At 36.0% G+C, this 26,891-nt stretch overlaps 6 protein-coding genes across 8 annotated transcripts in view; all 6 read left to right on the forward strand.

Moving 5' to 3' along the window:
• The first annotated feature begins 884 nt into the window (after positions 1 to 884).
• LOC109159967 (putative late blight resistance protein homolog R1B-16) lies at positions 885 to 25,149 on the forward strand. Its single transcript, XM_019308080.1, has 4 exons — positions 885 to 906; positions 10,303 to 12,946; positions 13,043 to 13,235; positions 25,039 to 25,149. The coding sequence occupies exon 2, from the start codon at positions 10,304 to 10,306 to the stop codon at positions 12,920 to 12,922; it is 2,619 nt and encodes an 872-aa protein (XP_019163625.1). The 5' UTR covers positions 885 to 906; position 10,303; the 3' UTR covers positions 12,923 to 12,946; positions 13,043 to 13,235; positions 25,039 to 25,149.
• Positions 904 to 2,106, forward strand: LOC109159910 (putative late blight resistance protein homolog R1B-23). The gene has a single exon (XM_019308020.1). The coding sequence runs from the start codon at positions 904 to 906 to the stop codon at positions 2,104 to 2,106; it is 1,203 nt and encodes a 400-aa protein (XP_019163565.1).
• Positions 2,108 to 3,747, forward strand: LOC109159972 (putative late blight resistance protein homolog R1A-4). Its single transcript, XM_019308089.1, has 2 exons — positions 2,108 to 3,550; positions 3,646 to 3,747. The coding sequence occupies exons 1-2, from the start codon at positions 2,363 to 2,365 to the stop codon at positions 3,676 to 3,678; spliced, it is 1,221 nt and encodes a 406-aa protein (XP_019163634.1). The 5' UTR covers positions 2,108 to 2,362; the 3' UTR covers positions 3,679 to 3,747.
• On the forward strand, positions 15,935 to 23,826 carry LOC109159970 (putative late blight resistance protein homolog R1C-3). Its single transcript, XM_019308087.1, has 2 exons — positions 15,935 to 16,239; positions 22,327 to 23,826. The coding sequence occupies exons 1-2, from the start codon at positions 15,988 to 15,990 to the stop codon at positions 23,542 to 23,544; spliced, it is 1,470 nt and encodes a 489-aa protein (XP_019163632.1). The 5' UTR covers positions 15,935 to 15,987; the 3' UTR covers positions 23,545 to 23,826.
• LOC109159976 (putative late blight resistance protein homolog R1C-3) lies at positions 16,742 to 25,111 on the forward strand. 3 transcript variants are annotated; one of them, XM_019308094.1, is made up of 3 exons: positions 16,742 to 17,587; positions 18,291 to 18,604; positions 18,699 to 18,890. In XM_019308094.1, the coding sequence occupies exons 1-3, from the start codon at positions 17,575 to 17,577 to the stop codon at positions 18,795 to 18,797; spliced, it is 426 nt and encodes a 141-aa protein (XP_019163639.1). In that variant the 5' UTR covers positions 16,742 to 17,574; the 3' UTR covers positions 18,798 to 18,890. The 3 variants fall into 3 exon arrangements, 2 of the variants coding, with proteins under 2 accessions (XP_019163639.1, XP_019163637.1); XR_002050653.1 differs by lacking the exon at positions 18,699 to 18,890 and adding an exon at positions 24,826 to 25,111 and having other exon boundaries at positions 16,817 to 17,587; XM_019308092.1 differs by lacking the exons at positions 18,291 to 18,604; positions 18,699 to 18,890 and adding an exon at positions 17,667 to 18,036 and having other exon boundaries at positions 16,743 to 17,587.
• Positions 21,912 to 26,891, forward strand: part of LOC109159971 (putative late blight resistance protein homolog R1B-23) — a 33,369-nt gene continuing 28,389 nt past the window's right edge. The window contains exon 1 of the mRNA XM_019308088.1: positions 21,912 to 22,056. The gene's annotated coding sequence lies outside the window, so the exon portion shown is untranslated. The remainder of the gene's footprint in view (positions 22,057 to 26,891) is intronic.

Below are 26,891 nucleotides of genomic sequence, written 5' to 3' on the forward strand. Positions count from 1 at the left end.
CTGCGAATGTAATGAACTCTGCTGGCTGAAACTTCGAGAAGAAGAAAGAAGAAAGTAAACAAGGGTCACTCTACTGTATGTTCCTCCTTAGCTCCATTTCCATTTCATCTTCCAATTAAGGGCCTATAAAATCCTGCCCGAAACAGAGCAAAACCCACTTCAGTTTTCTCCGTTGCTTATCGATTTTGGACAGTCAACAGCGACCTGCAAAATGGAAAATGGCGCCGCATCGCCGCCGTCTCCACCGCCGGTGCCTAAGGTAGTGGTGGCGGTGTTTTTATTAAAAGGAAATAAGGTACTGTTAGGGCGTTGCCTCTCTTCCGTCGGCTACAACAACATCGCCCTCCCCGGCGGACACCTAGAGTTCGGTCAGTTAATCCATTTTGAGATTTTGTCTCTTCGCCTGCAAATTCGATTAGTCAATTAGAGTTTCCGGCGAATGCAATGACCTCAATTGATAATTAGTTAGTAAACTAAAAGAAATCACTTTGATAATTAGTTAGGGTTTGACTTTTTTGAATCAATTTTCGGTTGAATTCACCGGAGGAGAAAGAAAAGAGATGCAAAAAGATTAAAATACTCTATTATTTTAACTATTAAAATCTTTTGATAAAATTTGACTTTTAATTTGATCGGAATGATTAAAATTGATAAAAATTAAATAATCAAACTACTAAATTAACATTTTTAAAAGTTGTGAACTGCAATTACAAGAGATCCTTATAAATATAATAAATAGGACCAAAATTGAAATTTCCCCGTTTTATATCTTCCCCGTTTTAAAACATAGCATTGCATTATAGAGGTGTCGTACCAATGTACCATTATTGAGTTCTTGTTGATAATACTTCCAGTTGCTTCTTCTGTGAAAGCTTACACACAAACAGATCTAGAGATCGAAGGATGGCTTGTGTAGCTGTAGCTTCTCTTCTAAGAACAATAGAGCTTGAGTTCTTGCAATATCACCCTCGTCCACTTGTACTGCACTATCATCTCATCTCTCCCAACAAACACTTGATCCAATCTTTCCACCAAAAGCTTGAATTTCTCATAACCCAATTCGATGACAACAGCATCCATGGTGTTGAAGCAGTTAAACGCTTGGTAACCAAGCTCAGGGATTTAGCTTTCAGAATGGAAGATGAAATCGAAATCCTAGTAGCACAGCTTTATGATGATGAATATTTAGACGGAGTAGCAGATCTCTTTGTGGAAGAGGAAGATGAACTCCGAGTAGAAGATCTGTACGTGGAAAAATCACTGAGGGACACAGATGCGGAGAAGACGACTCAGCCTTGTGTGAAACTTGGTCAAGTTTTTCAAATTGCAATGGAAGAAATTGAAGCCATCAAGGAAGAGTTGGTGAAAATCAAGGCAGAAGGAAGAAAGACAGCCCATGATGTTCTACAAAGGTCTCAACTTCTTTCCTCCCAGCACGCTTCACACTCCAAGGAAGAAATGGTCGGGAAAGAAGACGAGTTTGGAACAATCAAGAAGCTGCTAACTCAACTTGGATCTAAGGAAAAAAAAGTTGTATCACTTATAGGTATGGGAGGAATCGGTAAGACAACTTTGGCCAGGCAAGTTTATGAAGATCCATCAGTTTCTATCCACTTTGACGTGCGAGCCTGGGTTGTCGCATCACAGCTTCACAATAAGAGGCAAATGCTTGTAGGTCTTCTTGATTCAATTTCCAAACAAGGCAACCTAGAAAACTCCACTGATGAGGATCTTGCTTTAAAACTCTACCAATGTTTAAAGCGTCAAAGGTACATGGTTGTGGTTGATGATGTGTGGAGTGGTGAGGCATGGGATGATGTTAGCAATTGCTTTCCTGATGATGGAAATGGAAGTCGAGTATTGTTAACTACTCGCCTCGCAGATGTGGCAAAACATATTAGCCCCAAAAATGACTTTTCACATCATATGCGATTATTGGATCATACTGAGAGTTGGAAATTATTCTGTGAAAAGGCAGGTAAATCTCGTGGTGCTGAATTTGAGATAATCGGAAGGTCAATTGTTGAAAAATGTAAAAGATTGCCTCTAGCAATAGTTGTGGTTGCCGGACTGTTCTCCAAACTCAACACACTACACACTAAATGAGTGGGAAAATATTGGAAAAGCTCTAGATTCTTCTACAACAACAACTATTGCGACAACATGTTCAAAAATACTCTCATTGAGCTACAATCACTTGCCTCACCACTTAAAGGCATGTTTTTTATATTTAGGGGTTTTTCCAGAAGATAATGAGATCAATGCTAATGAACTTTCAAGGTTATGGTCTACAGAAGGACTTGTCAAGGCATCCGGGAATGAAAACTTTGATGTAGTGGCTGAAAGGTACATACAAGAACTTATGGATCGAAACCTAATTCTTGTGAGAAAGTGGAGTTGTTGTGGAAGAAGAATTAAAGTGCTTGGGGTGCATGATTTATTGCATGCGTTTTGTGTGAACGAAGCTCAAAAGGAGAACCTTCTGCATGTTGTTCGAGAAAATGGTTCAGATTTTCCTCAAAGATGCTTCCGTTGGCTAAGCATACAATCATCAAATTTTGATGTGTCTACACTATCTTATTCATCAAGAAGTTGTCGGTCCATCTTCTGTTTTCCAGAATGCACAAGCTTAAATTTGGAACAGTTCAAGCTATTGAGAGTGTTCTTCTTTATTAGCTGGGAGATGTACCACAATATTGTGGATCTCGTCCATTTGAGATATTTACCTCCAAGGCTGGAAGGTGAAAATATTATTGAACTGTTCAAGGCTTGGAATCTTCATACACTACATACTTCTGCAGATGATATGATAAACTATTTGGAGTTTCCACAACTGCAATATTTTAGTTGTGATTCTATTACGGGACATCCTCCCAAATTTGTTCATCAAAACTTGCAGAGTCTTTCTTGGTTGAAGCCTAAACATTGCACAAAAAAATTCTTTAGACGTGTCCCAAACGTAAAGAAGATACGGATTTGCGGTGAATTAAAAAAGTGCAATGATTGCATCAAGAACCTTGTCAGTTTACAGCAGCTGGAGAGATTGTATATTTGTGCTAATATACGGTCTTATAAGAGTCCAAACATGATCGAGATTAACAGCCAAATTGTTCTCTTGAAAAGCCTTAGGAGGCTACAACTTCGAAGAAATTGTTTTGAGTGGAATGGAATTAATGTTCTTTGCAAGTTGCCTAGGTTGGAGGTGCTCAAGGTAAGTCGTGCCTGTGTAGGCAAAGAGTGGGAGCTACCAGAGGATGACAAATTCTGCCAGTTAATTGTTTTGCAAATTGGTGGAACTGATCTCAAGGATTGGAAAGCCACTGGTGATCATTTCCCAAAACTCGAGCACCTCTCCCTTTTTTGGTGCGAGAAGTTGAAAGAGATCCCTAGCGGATTTGCAGAAATTTCAAGATTGAAATCTATCCAATTAAGGGGCTGCCTTCCTTCTGTGGTGGCTTCAGCCCAAGAAATCAAGGAAGAACAATTTGATTATTTGAATAATATTGTTGATGTGGATGTAGTTGTCGCGGAGCAACATGGCTACTCTCTGGTCTCTCTCCCTTTATTTTTCTTATTTAATTTCTCTCTAAACTCCACTCAGTTTCATCATCATTATCCTAAATTAGCTTCAATGATTCATGACAGGTGGTTTCGGAGTCTGAGTCTTATGAAGCTTAGTTTGAGGGATGAAATTGAGTTGTGCCAGAAGAGTAGTGAAGGAAGAAAGCTTGAGAAAAGAAGACTAGAAGAATAGAGAAAAATGGGTATGCATGTCTATCTATCATTGTGAATCATAAAATTTGACCTTGCAACATTGTACGAGTGAGAAAGTGTTCCATCACTCTAATTAATTCATTTGTACTACTTTAAAGCGAGTTAGACTTGTCCTTTAATTTGTTGTGCTTTTTGTTTTTAAAACATTGGTTTTTATTTCATTCATAAGGTCATGTGATATGTTTTTTGAAGTTCATTCAATGTTTATATTGGTGTAAAATTTGGCCTTTAATTTTGCAGTTCAGTTAAATGTTATTAGTATAAATAAAGATCAGTTACTGTTGGCGCTCCATTCTCGCTGGACAAGATACTCTACGGCGTGGTTGTTTTCGTAGGATTGGTAACGGAGCTACTACGAAGGTGTGGACGCAGCCATGGTTACCTAAAGATGAAGATCCCTACATTAGCACTGCCCTTCACACTCAGAATTCTGAAATGCTGGTTAGTGATTTAATCATCAGTGATACTCACGAATGGAATATTGATTTGTTATCCATTTTATTTGAAAGCCGGGACGTGGAACTCATAAAGAAAATTCCTATTGCATTTCATTTTGAGGACCAATGGTGTTGGAGGGGAGACTTACGTGGTGTATATTCTGTGAGTCAGAGATATCGTCTTTTAAGTGGTGAGTCGAACGGAGAAAGTCAATCTCGGGCTTGGCATGCAATATGGAAGTTGAAAATCCCTCCAAGTATACAAAACTTCATTTGGCGATGTCTGCATGGTACGCTGCCTACGTTATTTGCTTTGGCTGAAAGAAGAATTGAGGTGGATACATCTTGTCCACTTTGTCAGCAACTCCCTGAGTCCAGTAAGCATTTATTTTGTGATTGTGTACATGTATCCCATCTCTGGCAAAACCTCCCAAATTGTGTACCACCTTGTGCGAATGAAGAGTTTGGCAGTTGGTTGGCAGATCGCTTGGTGGCGGCAGATGGATCGGCTATGGTTGCATGTGCTGCTAGGCTATGGTGTATATGGCGTGCACGCAATGCCTTGGTATGGAATCAAAAAATGTGGCAGCCCCAGGCGGTATATTTGGAGGTGGAAAGGACAGTGCATGAATGGCAGCAATATGGTATGGCTAGAATTAATGAAATTGTTTCGTATCCCAGCAACGGCGAGAACTCCATTACTATTCCTACTGATTGTGTTGCGGTGTTCGTGGATGCCGCTGTCTTTCCCGATACTCAGCAAGCAAGTTTTGGTGTCGTCATTCAAGATAGCACGGGGAGCTACGTGGCAGCAAAAAATGGTCCTCTACAATGCCTCAATGATGCACACTTAGCAAGGCGGCCCTTGCTATCAAGGAAGCTCTATCATGGGTTATGGCCTGTGGCTACCATAAAGTGTCCATCAATACAGACTGTCAGGTGGTGTGTAATTTGCTAAATCATTCTTCTACGGATTTTACTTTTGCGGGATGTGTTATTAAGGATTGTTGCAATCTCAAACGACACTTCGATTCAGTGTCTATTCTCTTTGTTCCAAGATCAGTGAACAAGCTTGCTCATGTTCTGGCTAGGGCAGCTCGTTCTAGTACTGGTTCTTCTATTTGGTTGGATAGTGTTCCTTCTTGTATTGCTTCTATGATTTAATAAATTGTTGAATTTTCTTTTCAAAAAAAAATAAATAAATAAAGATCAGTTATTTTGGCCACAAATTTTGACTCTAATTCCCACCCAGAAAACACGCCATTGTTTAGTACAAGACTCTTGGAATGGATACATTAAATTATCATATTTATTTTATACTGCTGAATTAAATAGGGAAATTCTATTCACACCCCCCTTTTTACTATTTGCACCACCTATATAATAGGTCAAACCACTTTATAGGTGGTGCTAACTAAAAAATGCTATTTACACCCCATCATTTAATGTGGTCAAAAGTCTAATATTTATTTTATATTTATTTTTATTTTACAATCAAATTATTAATTTAAAAAAAAAAAAAAAAAAAAAAAAAAAACCCAAACTTGTCGTCACCTTCTCCGGTGAGAAGGCAACTGGGCTGCCTTCTCCGGTGAGAAGGCAACCCAGGTAGAAATCTGCCTGGGTCGCCTTCTCCGGCGAGAAGGCGACCCACTGGGCTGCCTTCTCACCGGAGAAGGCAGCCCAGTTGCCTTCTCCGGTGAGAAGGCAGTGCCTTCTCACCGGAGAAGGTGAGTATTTTTTTTTTTATTAATTAATTAAATTTTAAATTATCAAAGTATTAAATGCAAGTTTGACAAGGTGGTGCAAATAGCATTTTGACCACCCATTAGGCTATTTGCACCACCTATGTATTTATTGTAAGTTTTTAACTTTTTATATTTTCAATGCACTTTTTACCCCATTTTAGTCAAAGGGGGTGCAAATAGCAACACCCATTAAATATCAGTCTTTTCGAATTACGAAAGCTAATCTTTGGGAAACGATGTATTTTTATTAAACACATCATGTCCCTTGGTTATTTGATCGTTTGCAATAAATTCTGAAATTAATTACATTCACGATAGACTTCTAAATCATTGCTTATAAAAGGAGTTTAAGTTCAGATGTCCGTAACCAGGACTATGTGGTCTAATGGTACCCGGGTTGGACTTCCATTTGGAAGGTTGTGAGTTCGAGCCTCTGTAGAGGCGTTATTGGCTCTCTGTGTTTCAGTAGGTTGAGAAAGTATATAAACAGATATTACAATCTAATAGAGCTATGAGTTCGAGCCTCTGTAGAGGCGTTATTGGCTCTCTGTGTTTCAGTAGGTTGAGAAAGTATATAAACAGATACTACAATCTAAAATAACGCCAATGAAAACATCCCGTGCTTTGAAATCAGATTTATGAGATTTGCCAGTGAAATAACGCCAATGAAAACATCCCGTGCTTTGAGATTAGATTAGAGAACAGCGAGGAATTGAAGTGAGTCTGTAAAATGCTTGTTAGTTCTTTAACAAATTTTCAATTACATACTTCTATTCTTTGTACTATCAATGATTTTCTAGCTTATGCCAACTTGTCCAACAATGTCAGCATGCAATTGACATAAGCTAGAAAATCATTGATAAGTATACCAGATTACCAGAGGATAAAGATGGCACTTGATAATAATTATGTTTATCAAGACAATGACTCAATGAGATGGTACTTAGTAATGGCATAGTTGTGGAAATATCTAATGGAATTTCTACATCCTTGCATAGAGTACGTGTTGAATAACACATTGTGGAAGCTATTATATTGCTATGCAATCCAAAAGAATTGAAGCCTAATTGTGCATATTATCTTGGGAAGATGAATAATCTCCTATTGAGTATTGATGTGAGCCTAATTGTGCATATTTTTAGTATTAATTTGATTATATTTGTTAGCCTTGAGTTCATGATTTTGGTAATTTAATTGTATAATCCCTTGTTTTATCATTAAGATATGGAGTTTACACTTGATTTGAATGTTTTACGTTGTTTGTTAGTGTTTTGAAATCATTATAGGTTAAGTGCAAAAACAAGAGAAATTCTAGGACGAGTTTGTAGCCAAAACAAAGTCAATGTGAAACTAAGGAGGTGGCTAAAATGCCTGAAAGAGAGCCAAAGAGTGGTGCTTTCAATGGAATTGATCAAAAGAACCAAACAACGGAAAAGTGGAGCAAAAGAGCAAAGAGTTATAATTCCCGCTAAATTCGGCGACAACTTAGTATTTTGATCATATCTCATGCTAGGAATGTCCGATTCAGGTGATTCTTGCGCCATTGGAAAGAAGACTCGAAGGGCTACAATCTGGAATGCAGCGTTAAATTCGACGCGTCGAAACTTTCCAGTGAAGTTTCATCAGTAAAAGTTTTCGCACAGATCAGCGACAGTTTAGTTTTTGGACCATATCTCAGCCTAAGAATGTCCAAATGAGGTTATTCTTGCGCCATTGGAAAGAAGACTCCAAGGGCTACAACTCTTATCAATACATCGAAGTCCAAATCAGACGTGAAAACGGTCAAAACAAGCCTGAAAATCGGACGTATGTCATGTGCGAGAATTTAAGTTGCAGAAACTTCCTATTTTATCCCTATTGGGCTTCCACTATAAAAAGCACATCTTCCCTCAACCTCAGGGTGATTAATATTCTCCCCGGGTTTGATTCCAACTATAAAATCTCACATTCCTCAACCCTAAAAATTATTCAGAGATCTTTGGAGACAAGGAGGAGAGAAATCAAGAGCTACAAGTTATCTTTGGAATCAAGAAGAAGGCTAGGGAGATTTGAGAAAATTGTCTGGTTCAATCTTGTACTCTATTTAATTTTTTTTAATATATTTGCTATGTATAATTTAGTCATGCTTGGCTAAATTCAATTAGATGGAGGTGTCTAATTTTTTTAATACCTCCAAATTTTCATATTTTTATATGGAGGTGTCTGGCTGATTCTCCCAGTTAAAGCGTCGTCTTTCTTGGATCTCTATCTATATATATATCACTATACTCACCATTAATTTTACCTTGTTGTGCTAATGTTGTAGCTAGTACAATTAAGTTGTTAACTGAGGTGCCTAGCTAGAGTATGGTAGAAGTTGCAACTCAAGAAAGTAGAAAGTAGAAACTCGAAAATAGGAATTCAACGATCGCAACAGAAATTGGTCGGAATCTTCATCAAACAACAACAACAACATTGAATCAAAATTCGACTTGGGGAGATTCTCAAACTAAATTGGTTCATTATATCGAGGTAGGCAAGTTGTGCAGATTACGGAAGTCGGGTGGAGAAATTTGATAGAAAAGGAGAAGAAAGTTACCTTAATTGGAAAATTTGTGAATAAGATACCTCCTTTCAATGTGATTAGGGCAAAATTTAAGAAGGATTACCCTATCACTGGCTCGACACACATCAGATCGAGAAAAAGCACGTTTGGTTCTCGCGGTTCGCCTGCGTTGGAAATTGAATTAAGAAGACCTACAAGTATTTGCCTCTTAACAGAAATATATTTTTCTATTTTTATTTTTGTACAAATAAAATTAACATACCCCTTTCAAAACACAAATAACAGAAAGTTGGTTTGGTTCTCGAGAAAAAATTTGACTACCGGCGAAAAAATTCAGCGACCAGACGACTTGACCATTGCCGGTCGCCATCTACGGCGGAAGGTGACCTTTCTGGTCGCTTTCCCTGAGAAGGCGCCTTTTGCCGTAGATGGCAACCAGTCTGGGTCACGGTCGCCGAATTTTTTCGCCGGTAGTCGAATTTTTTACCGAAATAAAAATGACATGTAATCACATGTCATTTACATGTTCTTGGGCTTCATTGACTCAATTTGACATGTTTGAAGGTTTAATTGCACATTTTAAAAGTTTAGGTGCCTAATTGATTTTTGATATTAAATTTAGGGGTCTATTTGACCATTTCTCCCAGAAAATATCCACATTTTTTCTTCTTAATTTTTCAACTTATATTTATTTTCCTTTCTTTATTCTTTACAAATTAAAGAATCATAAATTCAGAGCCATAAAGAGGCAAGTAAATATGCATATTTATAGCGTAAATAACGAATATTTATGATGTTTACCTTGAAAATTAAATGTTAAATATTAATCATAGTTGTTAATCAAATTAAATGTTGAATATTAATCATAGTTGTTACATTAAAATTAGACATTACAGCTCATTAAATGACTATCTTACTATATATTAGATTTGTCACCAGACTAAATCCTAAGATACCATTTTTTTTTGTCATTCAATGAACGATTCCCAAAATAGGCGTGACAAGCAGCTTTATTGCTGAATTATGGGGACTCCGGGAGGGGCTAGTCATGGCCAAAAACTACGGGGTTCACTGCCTTCTTGCAGAATCAGATTCGGAGGCCTTGGTCAGTGCTTTACACAACGACTCAGGCTCCAGTCCGGAGGCTAACACTTTGATCTTAGACTGCAAATTCTTGATGGAAGGGTTTCACGTTTGCGAGCTCCGCCATGTTCTTCGAGAAGGGAATCAATGTGCGGACTTCCTAGCCAATCTGGGACATAGTAATTCTTGGGGGACGACCTTGTTGGATCTCCCTCCTAGTGGTTTGAGCACTCTGCTTGCTCGGGATGCCAATAGTGTTGCAACTAGAAGGCTCTCGTAATTTCTGGGGCTTCTAAGGCTCCTCTTTACCCACCAAAAAAAAAATGAACGATTCCCAACAACTACACCATTTTTTATCTTTCCAACAACAAGCTATGATGTTATCTTTGAATTAAAATATTTAAGTTGCAGAAAGCCACCAAAACATTTAACTTAAAAAAAAATAGCATTGCATTATAGAGGGTGTCTTGCCATTATTGAATTCCTGTTGATATTAATTAAATAGCTTCTTCTGTGAAAACTTACACAAAATCAAAGTAACTAAAAATTTTGCAAGATATTTAATAATACAACAGTCAACATGTCGCAGTTGACTGATGAATTTCACCCAGTGCAGTTCCTGTTGATATTAGTTCCACTTGCATCTTCATTTCTGTGAAACCTTACCCACAATAATCAATCAAAAAAGTTGCAGTTTCAGATCTAGAGATCGAAGAATGGCTTGTGTAGCTGTAGCTTCTCTTCTCAGAACAATAGAGCTTGAATTCTTGCAATATAAGCCTCGTCCACTTGCACTGCACTATCATCTCATCTCTCCCAACAAAGACTTGATCCAATCTTTCCACCAAAACCTTGGATTTCTCATAACCCAATTCGATCAGAAAAGAATCAATATGGATGGTGTTGAAGCAGTTAAACACTTGGAAACGAAGCTCAGGGATTTAGCGTTCAGAGTGGAAGATGAAATCGAATTCCTAGTAGCACACCTTTATGATGAAGAGGAAGATAAAGTCAAAATAGCAGATCTCGTTTTGAAAGAGGAAAAACCACAGAGGGACACAGAAGGGGAGAAGACTCAGCCTTATTGTGTGAAACTTCATCAAATTTTTCAAAGTGCAATGGAAGAAATTGAAGCCATCAAGGAAGAGTTGGTGAAAATCAAGAATATGGACGATGAAGGAAGAAAGACAGCCCATGATGTTCTACAAAGGTCTCAACTTCTTTCCTCCCAGCGTGCTTCACACTCCAAGGAACAAATGATCGGGAAAAAAGACGAGTTTGAGATAATCAAGAAGCTGCTAACTGAACTTGGACCTAAGGAAAAAAAAGTTGTATCAATTATAGGTATGGGAGGAATCGGTAAGACAACTTTAGCCAGACAAGTTTATAAAGATACATTAATTTCTAAACACTTTGACGTGCGAGCCTGGGTTGTCGCATCACAGCTTCACAATAAGAGGCAAATACTTGTAGGTCTTCTTAATTCAATTTCCAAACAAGGCAACCTAGAAAACTCTACTGATGATGATCTTGCTTTAAAACTCTACCAATGTTTAAAGCATCAAAGGTACATGGTTGTGGTTGATGATGTGTGGAGTCGTGAGGCATGGGATGATGTTAGCAATTGCTTTCCTGATGATGGAAATGGGAGTCGAGTATTGTTAACTACTCGTCTTGCAGTGGTGGCAAATTCTACTAGCTCCAACAATGACTATACTAGTTCAGACAATGACTTTTCTCATCATATGCAATTATTAGATCAAACTGATAGTTGGAATTTATTTTGTGTAAAGGCGGATAAATCTCGTGGTGCTGAATTTGAGATAATATGGAGGCCAATTGTTGAAAAATGTAAAGGATTGCCTCTAGCAATAATTGTAGTTGCCGGACTGTTCTCCAAACTCCACACACTAAATGATGGGGAGAATATTGCAAAAACTCTAGATTCTTCTACAACAACAACTATTGCGGCAACTTGTTCAAAAATACTCTCACTGAGCTACAATCACTTGCCTCACCATTTAAAGGCATGCTTTTTATATTTAGGGATTTTTCCAGAAGATAATATGATCAATGCTAATGAGCTTTCAAGGTTATGGTCTGCGGAAGGACTTGTAAATGCATCCGAGAATGAAAACTTTGATGTAGTGGCTGAAAGGTATATACAAGAACTTATGGATCGAAACCTAATTCTTGTGAGCAAGTGGAGTTGTTGTGGAAGAAAAATTAAAGTGTTTGGGGTGCATGATTTATTGCATGCCTTTTGTGTGAAAGAAGCTGAAAAGGAGAACCTTCTGCATGTTGTTCGAGAAAATGGTTCAGATTTCCCTCAAAGATACTTCCGTTGGGTAAGCATACAATCATCAAATTTTAATGTGTCTACACTATGCTATTCATCAAGAAGCTGTCGGTCCATCTTTTGTTTTTCAAAATGCATAAGATTAAATTTGGAACAGTTCAAGCTATTGAGAGTATTCTTCTTTGCTAGCTATTGGATGTACAAAGATATTGTGGCTCTCGTCCATTTGAGATATTTACCTCCTGCGCTTGCTGATCAGAATATTATGAAACTGTGCAATGCTTGGAATCTTCAAACACTATATATTTGTGCAGATGATAGGAACTATTTGGAGTTTCCACAACTGCAATATTTTTGTTGTTTACGTGTTACGGGACATCCTCCCAAATTTGTTCATCAAAACTTGCAAAGTCTTTCTTGGTTGGAGCCTAAACATTGCTCAAAAGAATTCTTTACACATGTTCCAAACGTAAAGAAGATACGGATTTCTGGTGAAAAAAGAGAGTGCAATGATTGCATTGAGAACCTTGTCAGTTTACAGCAGCTGGAGAGACTGTATATTCATGCTAATGAATGGCAAAAAATGAGTCCAAACATGATCCAGATTAACAGTCATATTGTTCTCTTGAAAAGCCTTAAGAGGTTAAAATTTCAAAACAATCGTTTTGAGTGGAATGGAATTAATGTTCTTTGCAAGTTGCCTAGATTGGAGGTGCTCAAGTTAAGAGCTGCATGTGTAGGCGAGGAGTGGGAGCTACTAGAGGATGACATATTCTGCGAGTTAATGGTTTTGGAAATTGGTCCAACTTATCTCAAGGATTGGAAAGCCACTAGTGATCATTTTCCAAAACTTGAGCACATTTCTCTTTTTTCATGCAAGAAATTGAAAGAGATCCCTAGCGGGTTTGCAGAAATTGAAAGATTGAAATCAATTCAATTAAGGGGCTGCCTTCCTTCTGTGGTGGCTTCAGCCGAGGAAATCAAAGAAGAACAACTTGATTATTTGAATAATATTGTGGATGTTGTTTGTGGCTGAGCAACGTGGCTACTCTGATCTCCGGTCTCTCCCCCTTTATCTTTCTTAATTACTGTCTCTCTAAACTCCACTCATGGAGTTTCATCATTATCCTAATTTAGTTTCAATGATTCATTACAGGTTTCTGAGCTGAGTCTGATGAAGCTTAGTTTGATGAAAATGAGTTTTTCCAGAAGAGCAGAAGGAGGAAAGCTTGAGAAAAATTTGTAGCTAAGCACGTTTATCATTGTGAATCATAAAATTTGACTTTGCAACATTGTACTGTGTATCTCTGAGTGAGAAAGCGTTGCATCACTTTGTGCTTTAAAGCAGTGTTGCAAAAATCGGCGCCTAGGCTCTCTAGGCATCGATTAATCGCTCTAGGCGCCCGCCTAGGCGCTCTAGGCAGTCCTCAGGCACCTAGCGATTTTTTCAACCTTGCTTTAAAGTGACTTAGACTTGTCGTCCTTTGTTGTGCTTTTTGTTTTAAAACGTTTGTTTCTATTTCATTCATAAGGTCGGAAATCATGTGATATGCTTGAAGTTTAATGTTTGGTGTAAAAAAATTGCCTTTTGCAGTTAAATATTTGCAGTTCAGTTAAAATGTTATTTAATTTGTCCTGTCAAGAGATGGTGAAGGTAGATACTGGTTTTAGGATTGGAAGAGTTGCAAAGTCTTTAGAACTCTTAAGTGTCATCCTTTGGACTACCTGAGGCTGGGATGGCTTCATCAAATACTGGTAATCAATCTCATCCCTTATACTATCTATTAATTTTATAATTGAATTTGGATTCTTAATTTTGAAATCTCTATGCTACTCAACTCTTTACCTGGGGAATAGTATCACACATCTTGTCATCAAAAACAAGGAAATAATTGTAGATTGAAGTGCTTCTATGTTTTAACTTTTGTTCTCAATTAGAGGCAGAGAAACAGAGTTGCAATTGCAGATGATAGGGGGAGGTTAGAATAGTGAAGAAGAAAAGAGAGAGGGAAGAGTGTTTATTCACTAAGTTTAGTCTTAATTTCTATTTTCTCGCTTTTATTTTTTGATGTAGTAAGAAATGATAAATTATCTTTATTCCATGGATCTTAAAGTAAAATGTAAAAATTAAAATTTTGAGTGAGAGAGTAAAAGTAGGGAGTAAACCTTTGGAGTTTGAGTAGTATTTTTCTTATCTATTTGTTCATACAAACAAATACAAGTCCAATAGTTGGGAATATGTGATTCTTTTATTAATTAGGTCGGTAAATGATAAATATGTTGATTTGCGCGATTACCGAGTGCTCTCTATTGATAATGAGACCGGGGGGCCTACTAATAACGTGACCATGAGGTCTACTAATAACAAGACTGGGAGGTAGACATATATTTTCAAGGTAAGGAAATATACTCATGAAGATGAATGCGATAATTTCCAATCAATAGCAACGGAAAGTGTCCAAAGTTGAATTCAGATTTTGATTATTGATATTGAATATTGATGGATAGAAACCTCTATTTGATTTTTTAAAAAAAAATTCTTTAAACTTTTAAAATAAATAAGTATATAAAAATAATTAAAAGTTTAAAGAGATCATATCATTTAAAATTTATTACTCCGTATAATTTATAAAAGTTTATCAATTTAAAAGTATGTAAACAAAATTTTTATTGATTACTCACCCTTAATTCACAAATTGAATGATCCAATTCTACAAGTAGGATTTCGTTGATCAAATTTTGAAAAATCAATCTAATTTTGAAAAATCAATCCAATTCGACACACGACTATTAACTCCGGGATATATTGTGCGACTGTGCTATACATTATACATAATAATTAATAAATCATTATTTTCTTAAACAATTACGTTATTATGCAGAATTTGTAAAGAATATTACTAGATATTAGTTAGTTTCCATATAACAATTTCTTACCAATTAAGCTTTATTAATTCTTTTACTAATAAATTAAATAATTAATATTAAGAAAAGATTGAGCAAAAAAAAAAAAAGTTGAATAGGAGGATTTTATTTTTATTCTTCCAAAGTTTCACCTCTAACCAGTTGAATATGAGGATTTTATTTTTATTAATAGTATAGTATATAGATATAGATTCTAAGAAATTATGGATACTATATTACTATTAAAATATTTTACAAAGCCAAATCTACTATATTATATCAAACAATCTTATATGTCTACTAATAATGCAAATGTTATATATAAGTTATTAAATGTTGAACTTCAATTCATCATTAAATGTCGAGGAAGTTGTTGAGTTGTATTATATTGCACTCTTTCCTGTATTATTGGCACTGGTCTGTAACGATGACTTGTAGGCTAAAATAGGATAGAACAAAGTGCAAAATTCACTTTGATCGACTGTAATTTGTTATAGCAATTTTTATTTGACTAGCGGATTCACCTACATTTCGCACGTTTCGTATCTGGCTTGTGTTGGATTTGAATTGCTATGTCAGATTGTGTGATGTGGCATTGTTATGTCATATTTTGTAATATAATTATACTGTTTTATGTTGCTATCACATAATCTGACATGGCAATTTGAATGCAACATGGACAAACTTCACGTAAAAAATTAACGGTGTTAAGTATTGTCCTTAATTGTTCTAAATCTTAAAGTATAGAGACTAAATTGAACAAAACGCTACAGAGACCTAGCAAGTACTTTGTTCACCAAATAGTTATCAACTAATTTATCAAACACCTTTCTACAATCAACTAATATTATCAATTAATTATTCTTTTAATTAATCTAATCAGCTAAAAGCTAACCGTATTTTTCATATTTTATCGGACAATTAATGATTACCTGACAATTGCAGTTTTTTTTTTTTTTTTTTAAATCTTCCCAACAACATTGGATTCCCGACAACTACATGTCTACATGCTAGAATATTATCTTTGAATTAAAGTATTTAATAATACAACAGTCAACAAGTTGCAGAAAGCCACCAAACGTTATCTTAAAAAATATCATTGCATCTTCAATTCTGTGAAACCTTACCCACAATAATCAATCAAAAAAGTTTCAGTTGCAGTTGCATTTATATCACACACAAACAGATCTAGAGAGGATGGCTTGTGTAGCTGTAGCTTCTCTTCTGAGAACAATAGAGCTTGAGTTCTTACAATATCACCCTCGTCCACTTGTACAGTACAATCATCTCATCCCTTTCAACAAAGAATTGATCCAATCTTTCCACCAAAAGCTTGGATTTCTCATAAGTCAGCACGATGAGGAAAGAATCGATGGTGTTGAAGCAGTTAAACGCTTGGAAACCAAGCTCAGGGATTTAGCTTACAGAGTGGAAGATGAAATCGAAATCCTAGTAGCACACCTTTATCATGAAGATGAGGGATTTAGCAGATTTCGTTTTGAAAAAGGAAAAACCACAGAGGGACACAGAAGGGGACGAGGCTGAGCCTTATTGTGTGAAACTTCATCAAGTTTTTCAAAGTGCAATGGAAGAAATTGAAGCCATCAAGGAAGAGTTGGTGAAAATCAAGAATATAGACGAGGCAGAAGGAAGAAAGACAGCCCATGATGTTCTACAAAGGTTTCAAGTTCTTTCCATCCAGCATGCTTCACACTCCAAAGAAGAAATGGTCGGAAAAAAAGATGAGTTTGAGATAATCAAGAAGCTGCTAACTGGACATGGATCTAAGGAAAAAAAGGTTATAGCAATTACAGGTATGGGAGGAATCGGTAAGACAACTTTGGCTAGACAAGTCTATGAAGATTCAACAATTTCTACCCACTTTGATGTGCGAGCGTGGATTGTTGCGTCACAGATTCACAATAAGAGGCAAATGATAGTAGGTCTTCTTAAGTCAATTTCCAATCAAGGCAACCTAGAAAACTCCATTGATGAGGATCTTGCTTTAAAACTCTACCAATGTTTAAAGCGCCAAAGGTACATGGTTGTGGTTGATGATGTATGGAGTAGTGAGGCATGGGATGATGTTAGCAATTGCTTTCCTGATGATGGAAATGGGAGTCGAGTATTGTTAACTACTCGCCTTGCAGAGGTGGCAAATTATACTAGTTCCGACAATGACTTTTCTCATCACATGCAATTATTGGATCAAACTGATAGTTGGAATTTATTTTGTGAAAAGGCAAGTAAATCTCGTGGTGCTGAATTTGAGATAATCGGGAAGCCAATTGTTGAAAAGTGCAAAGGTTTGCCTCTTGCAATAATTGTTGTTGCCGGACTATTCTCCAAACTCAATAGACAAAATGAGTGGGAGAATATTGCAAAAGCTCTAGATTCTTCAACAACAACAACTATTGCGGCAACATGTTCAAAAATGCTCTCACTGAGCTACAATCACTTGCCTCACCATTTAAAGGCATGCTTTTTATATTTAGGGATTTTTCCAGAAGATAATGAGATCAATGCTAATGAGCTTTCAAGGTTATGGTCTGCGGAAGGACTTGTAAAGGCAACCGAGAATGAAAACTTTGATGTTGTGGCTGAAAGGTACATACAAGAACTTATGGATCGAAACCTAATTCTTGTGAGCAAGTGGAGTTGTTGTGGAAGAAAAATTAAAGCGTTTGGAGTGCATGATTTATTGCTTGCATTTTGTGTAAAAGAAGCTCAAAAGGAGAACCTTTTGCATGTTGTTCGAGAAAATGGTTCAGATTTTCTTCAAAGATGCTTCCGTTGGGTAAGCATACAATCACCATATTTTGATGTGTCTACACTATCTTATTCATCAAGAAGTCGGTCTATCTTCTGTTTTTCAGAATGCACAAACTTAAATTTGAAACAGTTCAAGCTATTGAGAGTGTTCTTCTTTATAGATATTCTGATGTACACAAATATTATTATTGTGGATCTCGTCCATTTGAGATATTTACCTCGAAAGCTTTATAATCAAAATATTATGAAACTGTTCAAGGCTTGGAATCTTCAAACACTACATATTTTTGAAGATGATCGGAACTATTTAGAGTTTCCACAACTGCAATATTTTCGTTGTCATTTATCTGTTATGGGACATCCTCCCAAATTTGTTCATCAAAACTTGCAGAGTCTTTCTTGGTTGGAGACTAAACATTGCACAAAAGAATTCTTTACACATGTTCCAAATGTAAAGAAGATACGGATTGGCGGTGAAATAACAGAGTGCAATGATTGTATCGAGAACCTCGTCAATTTACAGCAGCTGGAGAGACTTTATATTCATGCTGAATATCATGAATGGCATTCTACTAGTCCAAACATGATCCAGATTAACAGCCATATTTTTCTCTTGAAAAGCCTTAAGAGGTTAGAATTGCGAAGAAATTGTTTTGAGTGGAATGGAATTAATGTTCTTTGCAAGTTGCCTAGGTTGGAGGTGCTAAAGTTAAGAGCTGCATGTGTAGGCGAACAGTGGGAGCTTCCAGATGATGACAAATTCTGCCAGTTAATTGTTTTGATAATTGATAGAACTGATCTCGAGGATTGGAAAGCCACTCGTTATCATTTCCCAAAACTTGAGCACCTCTCCCTTTTTTCATGCGAGAAGTTGAAAGAGATACCTAGCGGGTTTGCAGAAATTTCAAGATTGAAATCAATCCAATTAAGGAGCTGCCGTCCTTCTGTGGTGGCTTCAGCCCAGGAAATCAAGGAAGAACAACTTGATTATTTGAATAATATTGTGGATGTGGTTGTGGCGGAGCAACATGGCTACTCTTGGGTCTCTCTCCCTTTATCTTTCTTAATTACTTTCTCTCTAAACTTCATTCACTTTCATCATTATATCCTAATTTAGTTTCAACGATTTATGACAGGTTTCTGAGCCTGAGTCTAATGAAGACGTGCCGTTTTTGGAAGAACTGGAAAATGAGCGTCTCCAGGAAATCTATAGAGAAATTGGTAGCTCTGAGTGAGAAAACCGTGCATCACTTTGTGCTTTAAAGTGACTTAGACTTGTCCTTTGTTGTGGTTTTTGTTTTAAAACGTTTGTTTCTATTTCATTCATACTAGAAGTTTAATGTTTATATTAGTGTAAAAATTTTGGCTTTTGCAGTTGAGTTAAATGTTATTTAATTTGTTGAAGAATACTTGAGGTGTTGAGTTTGAAACTTCTACTCATTTCTGACTTTTAGATGAAAAAACAGCAATTCTAACTTGGTGCCCTTGTATCCCCTTCTTTCTGTACTTGATCAATTTTGCGCCATACAGAATTGGTCTGATAGACACTCTTTCCTGTATTATTGGCACTCTATAGCTTGGATGACAATGAGTTGTAGGCTTAAATAGGATAGAATTGTTGGGTAAAAAGGTGAAAAAAATCTCAAAATAATAATAATTCTACAGAAAGATTAATATTATATTGGGAAAACAGAAAACTGGGAAGGAAAAGGTTGAGTGTTTGGGTATAGGGTTTAACACGAGTTCGAACACAAGGTTCTTTTCCTTAAAACCTTATTTGCTACCTCCCACAAGTGCTAGGAGCGTTGTAGCCTAGGTTTCCCAGGATAAAACGTGCTACGATTCCTTGTTTAAGCACCTAAACAAGGAACCCTTCGAACAAAGCAAGACTTAGAACACCGGTTGGCTAAAGAAGAGAGTAGAAGCAGAGTTTTGAGATGAAAAACTACTGAAATTCTTTTTGTTTCTCACTGTGTAAAATGCTACTGCTCTACCTCTCTTTATATAGGGATGTTGGAGTGATAGCATTCAACATGGGCATTAAATTGGTGTTAAAACCAATTGTGTAGCACCTGTAACGGTCACCACTAAGTAGGATTAAACTCAGAGTTTAAAATTAGAATTAAAACAGTATTAATTCCGTAACAGATGAGTTTAATCTTCTGCACTTTCGGGTTTCTGACCGTTGGGTGTACTCTCGTGCTGTGGTGCACGAGAGTACCCACTCTCGTGTTGTATCTACAACACGAAAGTACAGCTCTCGTGCTGTGGTGCAATACGAGAGTACACCTCTCGTATTCACCGTTGCACGAGAGTTTTGCTCTCGGTGCACCACAACCTCTCATGCAACACACGAGAGTAGGTGCTCCTCTCATGCTACACACGAGAGTAGGTGCTCTCGGTTCGGTTTTGACCGAACCAAGTGACTATAACAGATGGAAAATGATACCGAAGTTTGGCATAACTTAGCCTGCTCTCATGTTGTGATACAACACAGCTCTCGTGCTGTGGTGCAATACAAGAGTACACCTCTCGTATTCACCGTTGCAATACAATTCTACAAGCTTGAAAAGAGCTCATGTATATAAGGGGGGCAAATCTTGTTTCCAAACTAATGTGGGACAAAGTCCTACATTTTCCCTTCATTTCCCAACTCAAATGGGTCTACTTTGAGAATCAATATCTCATTCACCCATTATCCGTTTTGAACATACAATATATCAATCTCTTCATCTTACTACGAAGAACACGAATCCATATTGACCCGACCCATTCAGGAAGTGGACCCCACTGATAATTGTACCACAAAGTAGCCACTTAATATGCCATTTTATGCCATTTTAAGCTAATTTTTCCAACAAGAACAAAGTGCAAAATTATATTCACTTTGATTGTCTGTAATTTGTTATAACAATTTTTATAATACAATAATATTTATGATAGACGACAAGATAGTTAAGGGCGGAGCCAAAGCTCTACTTGAGTAGGGTTAAATTTTAAAACACTTTGAAATGCTATAAAATATATGAAACATAATTGATAATTGATTAGATAACATAGTTTGAATAGAAAAGATAGTATATTCCTAAATACTTTAATTTTAATTTTCTTTTAGTTATATCAACTTTTAATTTTTCTAAATTAATTCGAATACAATGGAGTACAATATAAACTTACGGACTACATTAACTAAATGATTCACAGAAAAAGTAGACTTAAAAACAAACTACTGGGAATTGATCCCATGACCTACCATAGACCATCCAAAGTTTCTACCAACTAGGCTACAAAAACCTTTAGTAAAATTTATATTTATATTTTATAAAACCCTTAAATTAGGGAGGGGTAGCAACTACCCCACTACCCCCATTCTAGGTCCGCCATTGCTGGCGTGTGTTGGATTTGTAAGAATCTACAGGAGTGAGTGTAGTAATGAGAGTATGTATGCAGAAAGATTTTTCTTTCTTTTTGTATATTTCTATTTTTTTTTTTAAATTTCAAAATCTTGATTAATGGCCAAATTTCTGTAATGCACTGAGTTCCATTGCAGAGAAACAGAGTTCCTTCTGCAAATAGCTCATATATACATATACAGATTTTGAAAACAAAACAGTATTTATATAATATTAAACCAAATGGTATCATTTCTTTTAATACCAAAATACTAAAATTGAAACTGAAAGAAACGAGCCGAATCCCAAAATGTCCAACTCTAAAAGAAACGGTTAATTTCTTATAACTAAAATTAAAATTCTAAATAAATTAAAAAAAATCTTTCAACAACTCACTTTTTTGTTATAAATATCTCATTCATTATGGACATTATTGTTGATTTGTAACATATGTAACAGTTATGTCATTTAGTATAATACTTAATGATTGTACATGTATATATATTCAGAAATAACAGAATAAGAGGTCTCTTTGGCTTATTGTGTTCTTCATCTCTTCTCTATCTTCTTTATCTAAATTCTCATTGGTCAATATGTTGGAGCAATTTATTAGTCTTTGATTTGAGTCGATCAATTATGCAACATAGATGATTTACCTTTTTATGATCCTATAATTAAAAGGGTGAGATTTATTCTATGCATACTCGCAGATAATTGTTGTGAGTTTCTCTTATTATTTAAAAATATTAAAAATTTATTTATTAAATACTGCACATTTTTCTTAATAACAATTAAATATTTGTTAAGTGACTACTGACTAAACAACTATTTATGGAATTTGAGTATTTGACACCATACCTAATCCGAAGCTATCTAACATTTTTTTTTGTCATTCAATGAATGATTCCCCGACAACTATACCTTTTTCTTTTTATCTTCCCAACTAGCTATGGTGTTATCTTTCACTTAAAAAAATAGCATTGCATTATAGAGGTGTCTTACCATTATTGAATTCCTGTTGATATTAGTTCCACTTGCTTCAATTCTTCTGTGAAAGCTTACACACAATCAAAGTAACTAACAAAAAATTTCAGATCTAGAGATCCAAGCTAGGATGGCTTGTGTAGCTGTAGCTTCTCTTCTCAGAACAATAGAGCTTGAGTTCATGCAATATCAACCTCGTCCACTTGTACTGCACTATCATCTCATCTCTCCCAACAAAGACTTGATCCAATCTTTCCACCAAAAGCTTGGATTTCTCATAACCCAATTTGATGACAACAGAATCGATATGGATGGTGTTGAAGCAGTTAAACACTTGGAAACCAAGCTCAGGGATTTAGCGTTCAGCGTGGAAGATAAAATCGAATTCCTAGTAGCACATCTTTATGATGAAGAGGTCGATGATGAATATTTAGATGGAATAGCAGATCTCTTTGTGGAAGAGGAAGATGAACTCCGAGTAGAAGATCTGTATGTGGAAAAACCACAGAGGGACACAGATGCGGAGAAGACTCAGCCTTGTGTGAAACTTGGTCAAGTTTTTCAAACTGCAATGGAAGAAATTGAAGTCATCAAGGAAGAGTTGGTAAAAATCAAGACAGAAGGAAGAAAGACAGCCCATGATGTTCTACAAAGGTCTCAAGTTATTTCCTCCCAGCATGCTTCACACTCCAAGGAAGAAATGGTCGGGAAAAAAGACGAGTTTGAGATAATCAAGAAGCTGCTAATTGAACTTGGATCTAAGGAAAAAAAAGTTGTACCAATTATAGGTATGGGAGGAATCGGTAAGACAACTTTAGCCAGACAAGTTTATGAAGATGCATCAGTTTCTATCCACTTTGACGTGCGAGGCTGGGTTGTTGCATCACAGCTTCACAATAAGAGGCAAATGCTTGTAAGTCTTCTTAATTCAATTTCCAAACAAGGCAACCTAGAAAACTCCACTGATGAGGATGTTGCTTTAAAACTCTACCAATGTTTAAAGCGTCAAAGGTACATGGTTGTGGTTGATGATGTGTGGAGTGGTGAGGCATGGGATGATGTTAGCAATTGCTTTCCTGATGATGGAAATGGGAGTCGAGTATTGTTAACTACTCGCCACGCAGTTGTGGCAAATTATACTAGCTTTGACAATGACTTTTCTCATCATATGCAATTATTGGATCAAACTGATAGTTGGAATTTATTTTGTGAAAAGGCAGGCATATCTAGTGGTGCTGAATTTGAGATAATCGGGAGGCCAATTGTTGAAAAATGCAAAGGATTGCCTCTTGCAATAACTGTGGTTGCCGGGCTGTTCTCCAAACTCAACACACTAAATGAGTGGGAGAGTATTGCAAAAGCTCTAGATTCTTCTACAACAACAACTATTGCGGCAACATGTTCAAAAATACTTTCTCTGAGCTACCATCACTTGCCTCACCACTTAAAGGCATGCTTTTTATATTTAGGGATTTTTCCAGAAGATAGGGAGATCAAAGCTAATGAGCTTTCAAGGTTATGGTCTGCGGAAGGACTTGTAAAGGCATCCAAGAATGAAAACTTTGATGTAGTGGCTAAAAGGTATATTCAAGAACTTATGGATTGAAACCTAATTCTTGTGAGCAAGTGGAGTTGTTGTGGAAGAAAAATCAAAGTGTTTGGGATGCATGATTTATTGCATGCCTTTTGTGTGAAAGAAGCTCAAAAGGAGAACCTTCTGCATGTTATTGGAGAAAGTGGTTCAGATTTTCCTCAAAGATGCTTCCGTTGGGTAAGCATACAATCATCAAATTTTGATGCGTCTACACTATCTTATTCATCAAGAAGCTGTCGGTCCATCTTCTGTTTTTCAGAATGCAGAAGCTTAAATATGAAACAGTTCAAGCTATTGAGAGTGTTCTTCTTTTTTGGCTATTTGAGGTACACACATATTGTGGATCTCGTCCATTTGAGATATTTACCTCTAGCGCTCCGTAGGCAAATTATTACGAAACTGTTCAAGGCTTGGAATCTTCAAACACTATATATTTGTGCAGATGATAGGAACTATTTGGAGTTCCCACAACTGCAATATTTTTATTGTTTGTTTATTATGGGACATCCTCCCAAATTTGTTCATCAAAACTTGCAGAGTCTTTCTTTGTTGGAGCCTAAACATTGCACAAAAGAATTCTTTACACATGTTCCAAACGTAAAGAAGGTACGGATTGCCGGTAAATTAAGAGAGTGCAATGATTGCATCGAGAACCTTGTCAGTTTACAGCAGCTGGAAAGACTGCGTATTGATGTTAATTCATGGAGTATTACGGATCCATACATGATCCAGATTAACAACGATATTGTTTTATTGAAAAGCCTTAAGAAGTTAATATTTTACGGTAATCGTTTTGAGTGGAATGGAATTAATGTTCTTTGCAAGTTGCCTAGGTTGGAGGTGCTCAAGTTATATAATGATGCCTGTGTAGGCGATCAGTGGGAGCTACTAGAGGATGACAAATTCTGCCAGTTAATTGTTTTGAAAATTGAAAAAACTGATCTCAAGGATTGGAAAGCCACTGGTGATAATTTCCCAAAACTCGAGCACCTCTCCCTTTTTCGGTGCATGAATTTGAAAAAGATTCCCAGCAAGTTTGCAGAAATTTCAAGATTGAAATCAATCCAATTAAGGGGCTGCCTTCCTTCTCTGGCGGCTTCAGCGCAGGAAATCAAGGAAGAACAACTTGATTATTTGAATAATATTGTGGATGTGGTTGTGACGGAGCAACGTGGCTACTAGCTTTCCGGTCTCTCTCCCGGCCTTTATTATCATTCTTAATTACTTACTTTTCTTTCTAAACTCCATTCATTTTCATCATTATCCTAATTTAGTTTCAACCATTCATGACAGGTTTCTGAGACTGAGTATGATGAAGCTTAGTTTGATGGATGAAATTGACTTGTGCCAGAAGAGTAGGAGGAAAGCTTGAGAAAAATGAGTATGCATGTCTATCTATCATTGTGAATCATAAAATTTGACCTTGCAACATTGTATTGTGTAGGTCTGAGTGAGAAAGCTTGCATCACTTTTCTAATTAATTCATTTGTGCTACTTTAAAGCGAGTTAGACTCGTCCTTTAATTTGTTGTGCTTTTTGCTTTAAAAACGTTTGTTTCTATTTCATTCATAAGGTCATGTGATATGCTTGAAGTTCATTCAAGTAAAAATTTGGGCTTTTGCAGTATCTATGTTTGATGCATATAGAGATATGTTAGTTATTGGATTTGAATCTGATCAGTAAACAATAAGATTCATTGAACCTGTATGTGCACTGCCATAGTTTGGTGAGTGTACGTACAAACTTCAATTCATAGTAGTTGGAACCTTCAAACATCTACACCGCGCTTCTAAGTTCTAAGACAAATGTCTATTTTACAGTAAACTATGATACATTCTTAGCTTTCTCAACACTCGGAAGGCAAATCATCTAGCTATTTCGTTGTCTGAAGAGTCTATATTTATCTGAATAATTCTATAGATAAGTTGTAGTATCTGGTCAGTATTTTCTATTTCTATTCCCAATTCTTGACAAAGTTCATTGACTTTTTGAATGCTGCGTTGTTGACTTTATTATATTGTAGTATCTATTCAAACATTTCGCCGGCTTGATCATTGGGGGTTCATAGGAGAGGTCACTACATGTCATCTGAGCACAAGGTGTTTGGCACAAAATTCATTCACTTAATTTGATTTTATTTGGACAATTAGGAGCAATATGTCCTTTTTGTTTACAAATAAAACATGTAACTTCTTGTTATTATTTCCTCCTTTTCCCTTTTTCACCCATTTTGGAAAAGAAGTTTGTTTTTTATCTGAGAAATGTATTTTTTATTTTGGTTTCTATCTGGTTTATTATAATTCCTATAATTTCTCTTATATTATTTTTTGGTGATAGTTTTATTAAAGAATAAGAGTCAAATAGGCTATTCAATTGCATACAATAATGCAATTAGGTCACTGAACTTTAAAAAAAAAAAAAAAAAACTACAATTGAATCTCTAAATTAACCAATTTCATGCAATTAGTTCAATTTGTACATCTTTTCTCAATTGTTTCTCAATTCAACTACTTGTTTTTTGTTGCTTACTTGATCACACATGTGTTCCTTCTATATCTTTGGGTTAACTTCTGAACACTCAATACTTTTGTGTTTAATCCCTCTCCACTATATTCCATTTTGGTACACTTTTTGAGAATGATAACTCTTACTTTAATTTTCACCACCACTAAAAACCAACATTTGAGTACATATATGATATAATTTTTCAATTCTCAAGGAGGAGATCAATTTGCACAAAGAAAATGAAATTAAACTTTCACTAAACAATATTATTCTCTACCCTCTTTACATAAAGAAATATAATTTTTGAAGACAGTGAAACCCCAACTACTACCGACTAAATTAACTATTCTAGAATTGTGTTAGTAACATTAAGTTGCTTTGCTGTTCGTCTCCATTTCTAACAACCATTTTGAAAAATATTACAGCTACTTGTTACATTAAACCATAGCATATAATAATAGGGTAACAACCATTTTGATTATTATACGAGCCACTAGCTAATTACTCTATTTCACACGCCTAGCCGACAAGATTGCTTGAATAATTTAACCAAGGATCGACTATCTGCATGCATCTTTATAATATTCTCTCAATTTTATCAGAACATTCACATTTGATCTTAATATTATTGTGACATGTATATTTTTAGTCCTCGTCCACAAAATCGTTGAAATATCGTTAAATACAAAAACATTTCGATTATTTTTATACAAAGTAAGTTAACCCCGCTATATTTTTATATTTATTTTTAAAAATAGAATTCGTAATTGAAGATCGAAATACCTTTGTATTTAATGGCAACAACTTTGTAGATAGAGGATAAAAAATGATCATGTCACAATAATATCACAACT

This window comes from Ipomoea nil, unplaced genomic scaffold, assembly GCF_001879475.1.
Source record: "Ipomoea nil cultivar Tokyo-kokei standard unplaced genomic scaffold, Asagao_1.1 scaffold2845, whole genome shotgun sequence".
Lineage (NCBI taxonomy): Eukaryota > Viridiplantae > Streptophyta > Magnoliopsida > Solanales > Convolvulaceae > Ipomoea > Ipomoea nil.

Bases quoted from the DNA above. Each gene is read 5' to 3' on its own strand.
- LOC109159970 (XM_019308087.1), top strand. From the start codon at position 15,988: ATGGCTTGTGTAGCTGTAGCTTCTCTTCTGAGAACAATAGAGCTTGAG. The intron at 16,240-22,326 runs CTAGTAGCACAC...AAAATCGAATTC, and splicing joins TGGAAGATGAAATCGAAATC to CTAGTAGCACATCTTTATGA.
- LOC109159972 (XM_019308089.1), top strand. From the start codon at position 2,363: ATGGATCGAAACCTAATTCTTGTGAGAAAGTGGAGTTGTTGTGGAAGA. The intron at 3,551-3,645 runs GTCTCTCTCCCT...GATTCATGACAG, and splicing joins AGCAACATGGCTACTCTCTG to GTGGTTTCGGAGTCTGAGTC.
- LOC109159976 (XM_019308092.1), top strand. From the start codon at position 16,832: ATGGTTGTGGTTGATGATGTATGGAGTAGTGAGGCATGGGATGATGTT.
- LOC109159910 (XM_019308020.1), top strand. From the start codon at position 904: ATGGCTTGTGTAGCTGTAGCTTCTCTTCTAAGAACAATAGAGCTTGAG.
- LOC109159967 (XM_019308080.1), top strand. From the start codon at position 10,304: ATGGCTTGTGTAGCTGTAGCTTCTCTTCTCAGAACAATAGAGCTTGAA.